Here is a 15,978-nt window from a genome sequence, read left to right as displayed (position 1 = left end):
TAGACTGAACAAGTTAAGGAATTTATTATCTCATGTAACAAAAAGTCCAAAGAAAAAGCAGTTCCAGGATTGGTTAATTCAGAAGTACAATTAGGGTGCTTTCTATCCGTGCATCCTGCTATCCTCAATATGATGGCTTTCATCTTTATGCTTATCCTCCCGGTTATCAGATGGAAGAGGAAATGATGAGCACTGACCCCAACCCACTGAGAAGATAGGGTCCAATGAAAGTTGGTGTGCCTAATCCAATTATCCACCCCTCTGCTCTTGGGAAATAGTAGTTAGAGAATTAGAACCTTCACCAGCCCTTCCACACATGGGGAGAGAAGCTGAAGTCAAGACTGTAACAGGAGTAAGTATAAAATTCCTTCCTCAAATACCTAACATTCTTTGGCCCTGGAGTCACTGAATTCACATTTAAACTAATCTATATTTCACCTTATTACATTAATGGAGCTCTCAAGGACTGAATTCTATTAAAGTAAAATTAAGGACTAAATTCTGTTAAAGTAAAATGAACTTTTTAAGCCATTTAGGCAGTTAGATAGGATGTATGTATCACACACACACACACACACACACACACACACACAATACATAATGTATATAATAAAATCCTTATAGGCATAAAAATTCTTAATAGAAATAAATTATAATAAAATAATTGTTTAGTGTACTGTTTGCTTTTCTTAATAACTAAAATTCATAAAGCAAAACCAAAATTTGTTCATTCTTACAGAAATGATTCTGATTGATACATACTTTTCTTAATGCTAATTCATCAAACCCTGAATTCTGCTTCTCTATCTGTGGTTAAATACACACCACTATAAGCAAATAAGAACGTTTAAAATAAGGGTCCTACATCTTGGGGTTTAGTTATTTGAAATCAGGTTTTTCATTCTGAATAGTTATAGTAAAATCTATGTTATGATAGAATGTCTCTTTTTCTGCTTTAAAAAGGTCTGTGTTAAATTAATAAACTACAACCTTACTCCCGCTTAAGAGTGCATCTTTCATTACATAAGTTAGCAAATACCTTATATCAATACAAATGTCCAATAATGTAATTAAATCATTGCTACTTGAAATACTTTATACATGAATAATTTATCTCTTTACACTGTTGAAGCCTTGCCTTGCATTTCAGTATGTTTTATAGCTTCTGTATCATCACCTGAAATTTACCTAAAAAAGGAAAAATGAAAAATCATTCCTTGATTTTTAGGTACAAGGAAAAAAAGCCTAAACATCAATTTTCTGTTCTATTAGAGAGTAGTTTCAATGAAGAAACTTGCTATGTCAAACAACTTTTCACACTTTTCATTCATAATACTCAATAAAGTCAATTTCATTTTTATGAGATGATTATTTGTTTTGTGAATAGGTGTCTTTGCTTCTCTTTGTGATTCCTACCTTTTGGGTATTTCACTGCCTATTATCATTGTGAATAGAAAGGAAATATAGTGAAGCTCAAGTCAATTTTATTCTTGGTTGGAAGCTTTGGTAAAAAGACCTTTGGAAAGGAGTTTAGCGATAAAAGACTAGTTGGCTTTATCTAGCTTTATTCTAGAAAATTGTTTTTAAAAAAGACATTTTCAATGCTATAGGGAAATTTATCTTAAAAGAATAATGCAGAAATTTTTCCTTTAAAAGTTAAGATTCACCGGAGCACCTGGGTGGCGCAGTTGGTTGAGCATCTGACTCTTGGTTTCAGTTCAGGTCGTGATCTTGGGGTCTTGGGATGGAGCCCTGTGTCAGGATCTGCACTGAGCACAAGAGTCCACTTTGGACTCCCTCCTTCTCTCTTTGCCCTCCCCCGCCCCTAGAATAAATAAATCTTAAAAATAAATACATAGGGATACCTGGGTGGCTCAGCCAGTTAAGCATCTGCCTTTGGCTCAGGTCGTGATCCTGGCCAGGGTCCCGAGATCGAGCCCCGTATCAGGCTCCCTGCTCAGCAGGGAGTCTGCCTCTCCCCCTGGTTTGTGCTCTGTCACTCACTCTCTCTTGCTCTCTCTCAAATAAATAAAAATAAATATATAAAAGAATCACCACTTAAACTGTCTTACACATTTGGATTACTTTAGCACACTTTCTTAAATCACTGTCTATTATGAATTTAAAAATCTTTGAATATGAATAAAGTATGCTACATATTACATTAAATGTTAAAATTGATAAAAGTAAAACAAAATGGCTTTAGCATTTTAAATTTTCTCTAAATTAACAAAAACAAACAAAAAAACACCAGATTTGAAAAATAATCACTGAAAACATTTTTAAGAAATGTGAATTCAACTTACAGGCTGGCATTGAAGACACTTCAGCTGTGACAATACTTTTTATCCCTAAGTTTGATAAGCCACCTCTGATTAAGCCACACGTAAATGCTAAATACTGAAAGGAACAAAAATGTAAAGAATATTAAGGATTTACTAAGATCACAATACTATTGATAAATATGACATTTAGTTAAGCCTTGCTGTTAATAAGTCACTGCTGGGGTGCCTGGATGGATCAGTTGGTTAAGCATCTGCCTTTGGCTCAGGTCATGATCTCAGGGTCCTGGGATTGAGCCCTGCATCAGGCTCCCTGCTCAGCAGGGAGTCTGCTTCTCCCTCTGCCCTTCACCCTGCTTGTGCTCTCTCTCTCTCTTACTCTCTCTCAAATAAATAAAATAAAATACATAAATAAATAAAAGTTAAGAATCACGACCTAAGTTGTCTTATACACAAAACCCAGAAACACAGATATACTTAACACAAAACATGTATTCTTAGAAACAAATGCTAACAATATTAAAAAATTGTTTTCTTAATTAACTAAAGGAGATTGTAAATATAAACTCTGAGGTGAGTAATTTCGTACAACTAACGCCAGTTTTATAAGCTTGACTATCTTTTTTGATATATTTTTGCTATATTCAAGAATCTAACATTAATTTACATTTCAATGGCATTTACTTATAGTGTTTAATTAGACATCATAAGCCTATTCAGCTAGAGGTTAATATAGGTTATTTTAATATGGTGAACACCTGTCTCCTATTTCACTGAAAAGAGGTTAAATAAAGGGGTGCCTGGGTGGCTCAGTCGGTTAAGCATCTGCCTTCCACTCAGGTCATGATCCGCATCGGGCTCTGTGCTCAGCAGGGAGTGTGCTCCTCCCCTGCTCATTCTCTCTCTCAAATAAATATTTATTTATTTATTTATTTAGATTTCATTTGTCAGAGAGAGCGAGCACAAGCAGGGGGAATGGCAGGCAGAGGGAGAAGCAGGCTCCCCGCTGAGCAAGGAGCCAGTTTTGGTACTCGATGCCAGGACCCTGGGATCATGACCTGAGCCAAAGGCAGACGCTTAACCAACTGAGCCACTCAGGCATCCCAATACATAAAATCTTAAAAAAAAAAAAGAAAGAAAGAAAGAGGGGCGCCTGGGTGGCTCAGTCGTTAGGCGTCTGCCTTCGGCTCAGGTCGTGATCCCAGGATCCTGGGATGGAGCCCTGCATTGGGCTCTCTGCTCTGCAGGAAGCCTGCTTCTCCCTCTCCCACTCCCCCTGCTTGTGTTCCCTCTCTTGCTATCTCTCTCTCTAATAAAAAAAAAAAAAAAGACGTGCTTAAACAAAAAAGAACAAGTTTAAAACCTATTCTAAATTCAAAAGTCTGTTGTGGTTGGCATTGTACTTTCCCTATGAAAACCCCCATTTTCTACTCCATTAAATACCTTAGATGCATGTTCTAAATACTGCTTTCCTGCAGACATCTGAGTAAGCAGACGAAATTTGTTGTCCTGAAGTACATAGATACCCTGTTTCAAAAATAGAAAAAACATCCAAAGTCAGTGTAGTGTGTAGTTCTTAAAAATGATCTCTTCCCTTCAAAACAATTCAAGAGTTTTTTTAAGTTATTAAAACTCTCCTTTCCACTGCTCAAATTTCTTTAAATGAAGGAATTTTGCAGTGTTCAAGCTGAAGAGTTGTTCAGAACTTTATAACACTAATATTTATTGAAAGCTTTAAGATACTAAAGATACAAAGATGCATAAGATAGTTCCTACCCTTGGGGGCGCCTGGGTGGCTCAGTCTTAAGATAGTTCCTACCCTTAAAGAGCCCACAGTCTAGTGCAAAGGAATCAGAAATACATGTCCAGGTGGAATTAGCAGTTATATATTATTAGCTCATATCTAGAAAGCCAATAATCAGTCACTTCTTCCCATTAGCATTTTCAGTATTTACAAAGTAAAATATTGTTATATGAAAAAATGAAAGCTACTGGTAGCTACTAAATTATTTTCACTTTCTAATCAATCAAAATGCCAAATCCATTCTAAATATTTCCTTGAGTTTTATAAAACAAAATAAATCTATTTAAATGCATAATTTTCCATGTAATCTATTAAATCTTATATTAACAAATTATTTTAAGAAGAAAAGAATGACATCAACTAAATATTGCAAGAGTTACTTAAGAGTTAAATACGCTCTATAAATTAAACTTTAGAAATTACTCTAAAGACATTTTTTTTTTAAAGATTTTATTTATTTGACAGAGAGAGACACAGCGAGAGAGGGAACACAAGCAGGGGGAGTGGGAGAGGGAGAAGCAGGCTTCCCACTGAGCAGAGAGCCCGATGTGGGGCTCAATCCCAGGACCCTGGTACCATGACCTGAGCCGAAGGCAGACGCTTAACAACTGAGCCACCCAGGCACCCCTCTAAAGACAAATGTGACATATTTGTGGTTCTGCAGAAAACCACCACCAAGTAATAATAACTAAGGAACCAAATCCTAAAACCTTTATCATTCTGACATTTGCTACTTTTTAAAACCTAAGATAAGTTATTTAATTGGGGGAAAGAAATAGCTATCATTACCGATAATTGTCTTTTTTTTTATTCACTATATCCTATTATAGAGAAAAGTAATGATGTATTCATAACATATAAAAGAAAATTTCAAAGTTGACTAGAAATTATTTTAAGTTTTATATAATAAATAAATGACTAAAATAGAACATTTATGTGAAGTTAAAGGACTTAAAAAATAGGCATTAATTTGTCTAAATACCTGATGATTTGTCCTTAGATTGTCGATTTGTTTCTTGAATACTGTAGTCCAAAAATCTTTACAAATGAACTTCATGATATCTAACTCATCCTTGAACCTTGCAGTATCTTTTGTAAACCTAAAAAAACCAACTTAAAGTAATTAGTATTCTTCCTCCAAAGAAAGCAGGAGGGTCATATTATTCACTAATTTTGAAATGCCAGAATAGCACTGAACATTTATTGACAGTCATAAAGTGATAAGCACCAAGCAAAGAAGATCACATCTCAATTCACATTGTTATGTAATTATGGTGCTAAAATTAGTCTAACAGTAAGCTGCAATTTTAGGTACGATTCATTCTAGCACATTAAAAAAAAATGCTGAGCATAATCGTGGTATTGTTATATAAAATATAACCAGACTCAGTTATTCAGATAATGAGAAAGGAATACATTATGAATTGATCTATAAATTAGATTACTAAATGCATAAACATAGACTCTAAAGCATTTCCATCCCTTGCATCTAAACAAAAATCCATTTACGTTAAAGAACCTACCAGACCTTAAGTAGAAAATACAACAAGATTTTATTTTATTTTTTATTTTTTTTAAAGATTTACTTATTTGAGAGAATGAGAGAGAGAGAGAGAGTACATGAGAGGGGGGAGGGTTAGAGAGAGAAGCAGGCTCCCCGCTGAGCAGGGAGCCCAATGCAGGACTCGATCCAGGGACTCCAGCATCATGACCCTAGCCGAAGGCAGTCGCTCAACCGAGCCACCCAGGCACCCCGTAAATGCAACAAGATTTTAGACAGTTGTTTCAGTACGCCAAATTTTTTAGGAAAGAAGTCTAAAATACAAAATATACATATACATTTTCTTCAAATATTAAAACATGAAAGTTGGATAACGGAGTTCAAATAACATCAGACCTAAAAAGAAATTGTAATCTGTGAATTAAAGAACAGAGAATAAATAAAATTTAGGAATTAAAACTAAAGTATTTCAAATTTTATACAATCTTTTGAAATGGATCACCTTTGTTTATAACCTACCTGGAAGAAAATTTTCAAATCCATACTGCTCACCTTTCTATCAATCCTTGTCCCACTCGAAACCCCATGTTTTCCAGCTTAGTAATACAGCGTCCATTTTCCTATTTTAAAAAATAATAGTTTGGAATATTTTTAGAATGCGAGAATATTATTATTTAAAAAATTGTTTTAAGATGTTGACTAAAAATATTAATGTAAGTGGTTACACTTTTTTCACTAAAACATTTTTTTTTTAAAGATTTTATTTATTTATTTAAGAGTGAGCGAGAGACAGCATAAGTAGGGGGAGGGGCAGAGGGAGACCAAGAAGCAGACTCCCCTGCTGAGCAGGAAGCCTGCCACAGGGCTAGATCCCAGGACCCTGAGATCAAGACCTGAGCTAAAGGCAGACACTTAACCGACTGAGCCACCCAGGCACCCTCACTAAAGTAGTCTAAGAAAAAGTGAATTACAAGTTATATTTGAGTTTTCTTAGTACTAATCATTTCATAAGGCAATAAGGTAAACAGGGAACTGTCACTACTTTTCAGAAATGCCAACCCCTCTTCCTAATTACTCCCTTTAACCTTTTTTTTCCCCCCATTTTCAACTATTCTTTTCTCCTCAGTTATAAAAATGAAGTCAAAGTATCACCTTTCCATCAGTCATTCCCTTTGGGAGGTCATTAAATTCTATTGTTCCTTGCTTCAAAATGTCTCTTAGAGTCATCCAAGCTTTCCAGTTCTCAGTGTCTTAGTTGATTACTCCACCAGCCTATGCCAGGAATCATGCAGTTGAGTTGGTTTGCTCTTTGACAATCTCATTCAGTCTTCAGACTTTAAATACTACCCATATGCTGAATCTACACAGTTGTATATAATCCAGATTTCTCTATCTCGCAGGCCTCAACCTTCTACTCTTCTTCACTCGCATGGGCTCTAGCTATACTAGTCTTGCTGTTCTTAAACATGCCAGGCATGCTCCAATCTTGGGTCTTCTGCACAGGCAGCTCTTCCTCCAGATATCCACATGACCAACTCCCTTGCTTCAAGTCTTTACTCACATGTCACCATCTCAATGAGGCCCTTTTTTTTTTTCAGATACAATATAATCATGCAACAATTCTATAGATTATTCAGTGCTCATCACAGTTTAAGTATATTCTTAATCACCTTTATCTATTTCATGCATCACCCTACCCACCCACATCAGTGAGGCTCACTTTAACTATCTTCTTTAAAACTGCAACATTATTCCCCTTCAGAATTTCTCTATTCTGGTGATTTTCAAAGTGTGCCCCAAGACCAGTAACATTAGCATCATGTATGAACTTGTAAAAACTGCAAATTCTGAAACCCAATTTACTGAATCAGAAACTGTAGGTGTGGGGTTAGTAATCTGTGTTTTAAGAAGCCCTCTAAAAGAAGGGTGCCTGGCTGGCTCAGTGGGTAGAGCATGTAACTCTTGATCTCTGGGTTGTAAATTCAAGTTCCACGTTGGGTGTAGAGATTACTTAAAAATAAAGCAAAAAAAAAAAAGCATTCTAAAATGATTCTGATGCCCTATCCCATTTCCCTGCTTAATTAGTCTCCAAAGAACTTCTTTCACCATTTAACATACAATATACATTTTACTAATTTCACATCCCCACCCTCTGCTAGAATACAGCTCCAAAATGGCAGGGATATTTATATATTCTGAAGCTTGTAGTCTCCACTAAGTATACCATAGACCTCATTATTTGCTGAACTTTCTTTTAAGGAACCATGTATTCTACTAATGAGGTTGTGACTACTAAATCTGTACTTTTATACTACAGAGTTTACTGGACATAGCTATAGAGAGGTCCCACAGCCCCCTCAAATAAGGCGTATTCAAAATGATATTCGGGGTACCAGGCTGGCTCAGTCAGTAGAGCATGCAACTTGATCCCAGGGTTGTAAGTTTGAGCCCCACCTTGGGTGTAGAGATTACTTAAAAATAAAATCTTTAAAAAAATTAAATGAGGGGCGCCTGGGCAACCAACTCTTGGTTTCAGCTCAGGTTGTGGTCTCAGGGTTGTGGGATCGATCCCTGCAACTGGCTGGATGCTCAGCACAAAGTCTGCTTGAGATTTTCTCCCTCTACCTGCCCCCACCCTGCTCCCACAGGTGCGTGTGTGGCACTCTCTCTCTCAAAAATAAATAAATAAAATCTTTAAAAAAAAAGATATTATCTTAATTTCCTCAGCCTGTGCTGCCTCTAAAATTCCCTAAATTTATTAATGGCACCACCATCCACCTAGTAACCCCAACCAGAAAACTTCCAGTTTCTTCACCTCTTTACTCCCAACCCTCCACATGCATTGCAGTCCTATGGAGCCTATCGTCTATATGTTTTCAAAATTTATCTTCTCTCTCCATCCTTACTACTTAAGTTAGCCCTTCTCATTTCTCTCCTGGTTTTCAGTTAGAGCTTTCCAGATGATCTCCTTTTCTCTAGTTTTTTCCTCCTTTGATTTCTGTCTTCTGTATTTCTGGTACAGATTTTCTAAAAACCAAATCATGTTATTTCTCTACTGAACCTTTCAGCACCCTCTCCCCTTTCTTCAAAATAAAGATCAAACTCCTTAGCATGGCATTATGTGCCTTTCCTTAAATGATCCTGGCTAGTTAACCAGATTCACTAACAGCCACATATCCACAAACATCTCTCCTTCTACCACTCTGAAATTTCTGCAACAACTCCAGAGTTCCATGCTTTCTTCAGCCACCCCACATATGGTATATGGAATACCACATGCTGTTCCATACATCGTATAGCTTTTTTTTTAAAGATTTTATTTATTTGAGAGAGAGCATGAGCAAGGGGAGAGGAAGAGGGAGAAGCGAACTTACCACCGAGCTGGATGCAGGACCCGATCCCAGGACCCTGAGATCATGACCTGAGCCAAAGGCAGACACATAACCAACTGAGCCACCCCGCTGCACCTTTATTTTTAAAGATTTATTTATTTGAGAGAGCGAGTGTGTGTGTGCAGTGGGGAGAGGGAAAGGAAGAGAGAGAATCTCAAGCAGGCTCCCCACTGAGCATGGAGCCTGAGATGGGGCTCGATCTCAGAACCCTGAGATCATGACCTGAGCCAAAACCAAGAGTAGGAAACCCAACAAACTGAGCCACCCAATAGACGGTATATCCTTTAAATTCAGCTCAAGTATCATATCCTCCCAAAAGCCTTCCTTCACCCTCCTTTGGGCCCTACGCTGTCATTAACACTCTGCACATAAATCTATTATTGTACTTACCACAATCATTCATTTTTCTGTTATTTTCCAGCTCACTTCAAAACATACTCAGGTGGAAAAAAAAAATGCTCAGGTGGAATAAGTAACCTGTCAGCCTTTGTGGAACAATCTGGTCTTTATAGAATCAGCCAAGAGTATGTTGATTAGCAGGAAATATGATTATATGTAGACATTCTCAAATCCTAACTATTGATCACATGAGCTTTTGAATTATGCCCTAGTAAATACCTTCTGATGTTGATGCTTGTTCATTCACTTTGGTATCTGTGAATATTAACGAGTGGGTACCAAGTTTTTAAGAAAAATTAAACTTGAGGTATGTTATCTATTAACCTTTTTAAAAAATCTATTCTCCATAAATTGGTAAATGCCCAATTATTCAGTTTTTAAAGATTTAATTCCTCCTTAAGCATAGTTTGAAAATTATTGATTTGGAGAGTGAGAACAGTGGTTCTTTCCTTTATTTCACTTCAAAACTTATGACCATTTCTTAAAAGATATATAAAAACGATTGCTTGATGTCAGGATTATGTGTCTTTCTTTTACATTTTTTTATTACAAATCTGAAGTACACTTAAAGTAGAGACACTAATACAATGAACCCTCGTATAGATTCCGAAATGAGAGCATGAGCAAGGGGACGACTTGCTAATCAACACTGCCATATTAACTTTTTAAAATCCTTTTTGCTTATATGCACTTTCAATTCCCCACTGTAAACAAAGTGCAGTAAGAAAAAAATGTATTTTTATTTATGTAGTTTTAAATATTTATTTTTAAGTAATCTCTACACCCAGGGTGGAGCTCAAACTTACAACCCAAAGATCAAGAGTTGCATGCTCAGTTGGGGCACCTGGGCGGCGCAGTCGGTTAAGCGTCCAACTCTTGGTTTCAGCCCAGGTTGTGATCCCAGGGTCGTGGGATCACACTCAGCATGGAATCTGCTTGAATTTCCCTCTCCCTCTCCCTCTGCAACCCCTCTCCCCCACTCTTGTGCTCTCTCTCTAAGAAATAAACAGATCTTTAAAAAAGAGTCGCATACTCTACCCACTGAGCCAGTCAGGCACCCCAAAATTATTTTCATTTTTTAAAAGATTTTATTTATTTATTTGACAGCAGGAGAGAGAGCAAGAGAGAACACAAGCAGGGGGAGCAGCAGAGGGAGAAGGAGAAGCAGCTCCCCACCGACTGAGCCACCCAGGTGCCCCCCAAAAGTTATTTTTAGATTAAATGATTCAAAACTTACAGCTTTCCTTTCCCTTATATGACGAGCACATCTCTTAATATTATCAGTCACGATTACAATAGCTCTGTTTTATTTTGGTTAATCCACTGGAAAAAAGAGGGATTAAAAAAAAAAGATTTTCCAGGCTAAAAGTTGAAAGAGGGAAACTAGAGAGAGGAATAAAAAGAAGTGATTGCACACACTGAGGGAGCAGGGGTTTAATGATAAAGAGTAAAAGAGGTGTGTGTTGCTCATTATTCTTTGGGAAAAGGGTAAAAGGAAGGCTAACTTTGCTTAAACAGTAAACGTCTGCTACTCATCACTTAGCATAGATGCTATAAACGTTAATAACTATTGGTTGCTGATGATAATGAAGTCAAAAGTGTGTAACTTGGAAAAAATCTCTATTACAGGGCGCCTGGGTGGCTCAGATGGTTAAGCGTCTGCCTTCGGCTCAGGTCATGATCCCAGGGTCCTGGGATCGAGTCCCACATTGGGCTCCCTGCTCCTTGGGAGCCTGCTTCTCCCTCTGCCTCTCTCTCTCTGTCTCTCATGAATAAATAAATAAAATATTAAAAAAAAAAATCTCTATTACAGATGGCTCTGAAAATAGATCTGCTTCATTTCCAATACTCTTCCCAGTATCTTTCTAATATCTCCAAATGCATCATGCTTTTCTGCCATAGAGTGAATGCATCCCCCCCTAAAATTCTTATTTTGAAATCCTAACCCCCAGTGTGATAGTATTAAATAGGGGCCTTGGGAGGTGATTCTGTCATGAGGATAGAGCTGTTAAGAACAGAATTAATGCCAGTATAAAAGAGACCCCAGAGAGCTAGCTAGCCCCCTTCCACCATGTGAACACACAGCCAAAAGACATCCATCTATGAACCAGGCAAAGGCCTTCATCAGACCAGAATCTGCTGGTGCCTTGATCTTGGACTCTTCAGCCTTCACAATTGTGAAGTTTTGTTATAGCAGCCTGAATAGACTAATACACTATCCTTCTTGTGGTTTACACATGAGCAGTACCTTTCCCAGGTTCCTAGACACCTCAGAAATTCAACCTGTTCAAAATAATTCATTCTTTAAACTTTTTAAAGATTTTTATTTGAGAGAATGCGCGCATACACGCACAAGCAGGGGAGGGCCAGAGGGAGACAGAGAGAAGCAGACTCCCCACTGAGCAGGGAGCCCAATTCAGGACTCGACCCTGGGATCATGACCTGAGCCGAAGGCAGATGCTTAACCAGCTTTAACCAAAGTTAGCCTTCCTTTTACCCTTTTCCCAAAGAATAATGAGCAACACACCTCTTTTACTCTTTTATCATTAAACCCCTGCTCCCTCCACCCAGGTGCCCCCAAATAATTCATTCTTTATCTCTTTCTTTTATTTCCTCTCCATCCAGGACAGCTGCTCAAGTTAAAAACCTGGGGATAATTTTCAACTCTCACTCCTATACCTAACCAAGTCTTAGAGATTCTACCTCCTAACTTTCAAATCATTCTCTCCTTTTCTGTCTTAATTCAGATCTTCATCATCTCCTGCTGACTCCTGAAATAATGAATCTTCTCACTATAAGGATCTTCTCTCTCCAACCGAAACACTGGATTATCTTTCTAAAATGCAAATGGACCACATCATTCCGCTCTTTAAAATTCTCCACTGGGGCACATGGGTGGGCTCAGTTGGGTTAAGTGTCCAACTCTCGATTTCGGCTCAGGTCAAGATCTCGGGATTGTGAGACTGAGCCCCACATAGGGCTCTGCACTGAGCGTGGGGCCTGCTTAAGATTCTCTCTCCCTCTCTCTCTACCCCTTCCATCACTCTCTCTCTTTCTCTCTCCTCTTGCTCCTCCCCAGCTCGTGCTCTCTCGCTCTCTCTTAAAAAAAAAAAAAAAATGGGGTGCCTGGGTGGCTCAGTCCTTAAGCGTCTGCCTTCAGTTCAGGTCATGATCCCAGAGTCCTGGGACTGAGTCCCGCAGAGGGCTCCCTGCTTGTGTTCCCTCTCTCACTATATCTCTTTCTGTCAAACATATAAATAAAATCTTTAAAAATAAAAATCTCCACTGCGAATGTCAAATTCTTTAATCATACAGCATACAGGGCTCTTTCCAGCTTCAGTTCTTAACATTTCTCACTCTCCACCCATTCAATCTAGTCACAGTGAAATGCTTAAGCATATTTAAATGCACTACACTCTTTCATACCCCTATGCCTTTACTTTTTCCTAAGATGCTTTCCCTACCCCCACTTTCCACCCCTCTTTATCAACAGCATTATAGAAAGGGCTTCTGACTTGAGCATGACTTTGGAATATTTCATTTATAGTATTCATTAGAACTCCATGATTCTATATCTAATTACTACCCAATACGTTAATTATTCATTGAACCCCTATTCCCCAGTGACTGTGAGGTGGGGGGTTGATCTCATTTAGCACAGTGTCAGGCTCACAATACACACTTAATAAATATTTTCTGAATGAATCAATGAATGAATGAAGATTCCCACAAATTAGAAGGAACCCCCTGGAGAATGGAGTCATTGTTTCATTACTATTCCCCCCCCACACACACGCAGAACTACCTCTGACATAATGGGCACTAAATAATAACTATTTTTTGAATTAAATGTGTTTCCTAATTATAGTAATGCCTGCAAACTTCCCTTTAATCTCAAATCGCATTAGCCTTCTGTCTTCAAGGTGCGTGCAGTAATACTGATGGTTATAGATAGGAGGTGTGGGGAGTTTCTCAAGTCTGTCCAGTGGACGGCTCCAGGGTGCTGGAAATGACAGAATTACGTAGGGGTGCCAAAACCAGCTGTGCAATTAACCCTGCCATAAATCATGGTAGCGACAACGCTAAAAGAAAATCTGTGACCTGCAGAATCAGATATGGGAATGCACAAAAGAAAGATCAAACAGAAGATGCGAAAGAGAAAAGGATGAAAGACTGAAGAGAGCGTCATGACAAGGTTCTAGGCTTAGAATACGTGGACCAGTTTGTCTACTCTTCGGAAGGCGTTCGGTGGCCATTGGACAAGGGTTGAAGGAAAGAACTGAGAGGAAACAAAGAGTATCATCGCAAAATGACCTCAAGGGCTTTGGCAGCACTCACCACCTCCCCCTGCTCCGCGGACTTGTACACTCCAGACACCATCTCGTTATGGAGAAGCAAAAACAACGCCTCGTCCGCCATTTCCTGCTTAAGTCTTCCAAACGCCGGGTTTCGGCTCCCGTTTGGGCCGGGCTCAAAGATTCCGGCTAGCGCCTGAGCGATTTGGACGGCGGCACCGCGACTCCTTCAGTCCACAGCCAGTTCCTGCTTGCTAGGAGACCGAGGAATTCACTCCGCTTCCCCAAGGTTGGTAGAAGTGTGAGCCCGGTACTGGGGCGAGCCCAACCCAGGGCCACCAAGCCCTCAGGCCTAACAGTCTGACAGCAGCCGGAAACAGAGCCAGCGGAGACCCTATCCGGCCCCTGGGCGGGGGGGCAAAAAAAACAACTTCCGGTCCCCTCTATCCCGGCATTCGCCAGCTCTATGATCACAGAATTACTTCCCTGGGACGAACGGCTAGTACCCAGATAGGGGGAAGCTTCCTCTCACAAACGACTTCAGACGCAGGGCGGGAAGCGAGGGCGGGGCTGCGAGGGGGGTTCAAAGGAGCGCCTGCTGAAATGTGTTAACCAGCTATGTGTTAGAACTGACAAGAATTAGCTTCATAGGGCGCCTGGGTGGCTCAGTTGGTTGCGCGACTGCCTTCGACTCAGGTCATGATCCTAGACTCCCAGGATCGAGTCCCGCATCGGGCTCCCTGCTCGGCGGGGAGTCGGCCTCTCCCTCTGACCTTTCCCCCTCTCATGTATTCTCTCTCTCAAATAAATAAATAAAATCTTTAAAAAAAAAGAATTAGCTTCATCAAAAGTTTTCATTTCTGCCATATGTTCCTCAATATGAGGAGTAAAGAGAGTGAATGTATAAATCATTTTTTCAGGCTATAAAGTTTAGATATTGAGAAATTATCCCAATCCACTGTGGATTAAACCTAGTATGCAAAAAGATTGTCATTTTGGCCACCAGAAGTTTACTGGGAGTCAGGTATAAGAGTTAAGGGGGATGAAATAAGCAAACAAGGTACACTTTTTTTAAAAAATATATTTATTTGACAGAGACAGACACAGCGAGAGAGGAAACACAAGCAGGGGGAGTGGGAGAGGGAGAAGCAGGCTTCCTGCCGAGCAGGAAGCCCAATGCGGGGCTCGATCCCAGGACCCTGAGATCATGACCTGAGCCGAAGGCAGACGCCTAACGGACTGAGCCACCCAGGCACCCCAAAGAAGGTACACTTTAAACAAAATACAGAACCTGACGATTAGGTGCATGGAAAAGTGCGAAGACCAGAAAAGCAATCTCACTGTGGGAAGTAGCTCATAAGAATCTATGGCAGGGACACCTGGATGGCTCAGTCGGTTGTGTCTCCCTTCTGCTCAGGTCATGATCCCAGGGTTCTGGGATCGGATGAGTCCCACATAGGGCTCCTTGCTCAGCAGGGAGCCTGCTTCTCCTTCTGCCTGCAGCTCCCCCTGCTTGTGCTCTGACAAATGAAAAAACTCTTTATAAAAGAAACCTATTATCTATGGCAGATGTGGGATTTAATTCCTACAGAGATGCAAACACATATATATGCACCTTTTAAATTTGGCAAGTTCTGGTTTAAACTTGCTGCTTAGCCTGTAATTGATTCTTTTCTTAGTAGTTCAAGAGGAAGATTCTTTCCCAATTAATATAATTAATTTAATTTAATGCTTCCCCAAAATTTACATATTGAATTTTCTCTAGTTGTTTACAATAACCACTCAACTCTTCATATTCTTTCACAGGAATTTAAGATCATGTTCCAGAGTTGCCTGGGTGGCTCAGTCAGTTAAGTGTCTGCCTTTGGCTCAGGTCAGGATCCCTGCTCAGCGAGGAGTCGGTTTCGCCCTCTCCCTCTGCTCCTGCTCATTCTCTCAAATAAATAAATAAAATCTTTAAAAAAAATTAAGATGATGTTCCATAATTGGAATTATGGCAGCTTTTTTCTTTTCTTTTTTTTAAAATATGTCCCTTCTAATGTTTGCATGTTTTTTTGATCACATAAGCATTCCACCTAACCCTCTGAAAACACTGTTAAAAAGAAAACCACAGGCCCAAAATGGGAGTCATTTTTGCTAGGCCATGTCATCAAATTAGAGCTTAATACTTAACCTAATTGCAGATTCCTCCACCAGAAACGTAGTCTCAACTGGTAAGTAACGAACTTTTCTGGTCAATACCAATAAGGTAATCTGTCAGAGAGGCTTTCTCCAACCCCCAAAGGTAGATGAGGTAGTAATACAC

General features: G+C 39.3%; 1 protein-coding gene across 4 annotated transcripts; it reads right to left on the bottom strand.

The window, feature by feature from the left end:
* TRAPPC6B (trafficking protein particle complex 6B) lies at window positions 1-14,379 on the bottom strand. 4 transcript variants are annotated; one of them, XM_027569842.2, is made up of 6 exons: window positions 13,693-14,167; window positions 6,140-6,207; window positions 5,069-5,186; window positions 3,726-3,809; window positions 2,307-2,400; window positions 1-1,188 (listed from the first exon to the last, which is right to left on the bottom strand). In XM_027569842.2, exons 1-6 carry the CDS (start codon window positions 13,795-13,797, stop codon window positions 1,157-1,159), a joined length of 501 nt encoding a protein of 166 aa, XP_027425643.1. In that variant the 5' UTR covers window positions 13,798-14,167; the 3' UTR covers window positions 1-1,156. The 4 variants fall into 4 exon arrangements, with proteins under 4 accessions (XP_027425643.1, XP_027425644.1, XP_027425645.1 ...); XM_027569843.2 differs by having other exon boundaries at window positions 13,717-14,150; XM_027569844.2 differs by lacking the exon at window positions 3,726-3,809 and having other exon boundaries at window positions 13,693-14,379.
* Window positions 14,380-15,978: the final 1,599 nt, after the last annotated feature.

This window comes from Zalophus californianus, chromosome 6, assembly GCF_009762305.2.
Source record: "Zalophus californianus isolate mZalCal1 chromosome 6, mZalCal1.pri.v2, whole genome shotgun sequence".
Taxonomy (NCBI): Eukaryota; Metazoa; Chordata; class Mammalia; order Carnivora; family Otariidae; genus Zalophus; species Zalophus californianus.
This window is presented reverse-complemented; position numbering and strand designations above follow the sequence as displayed.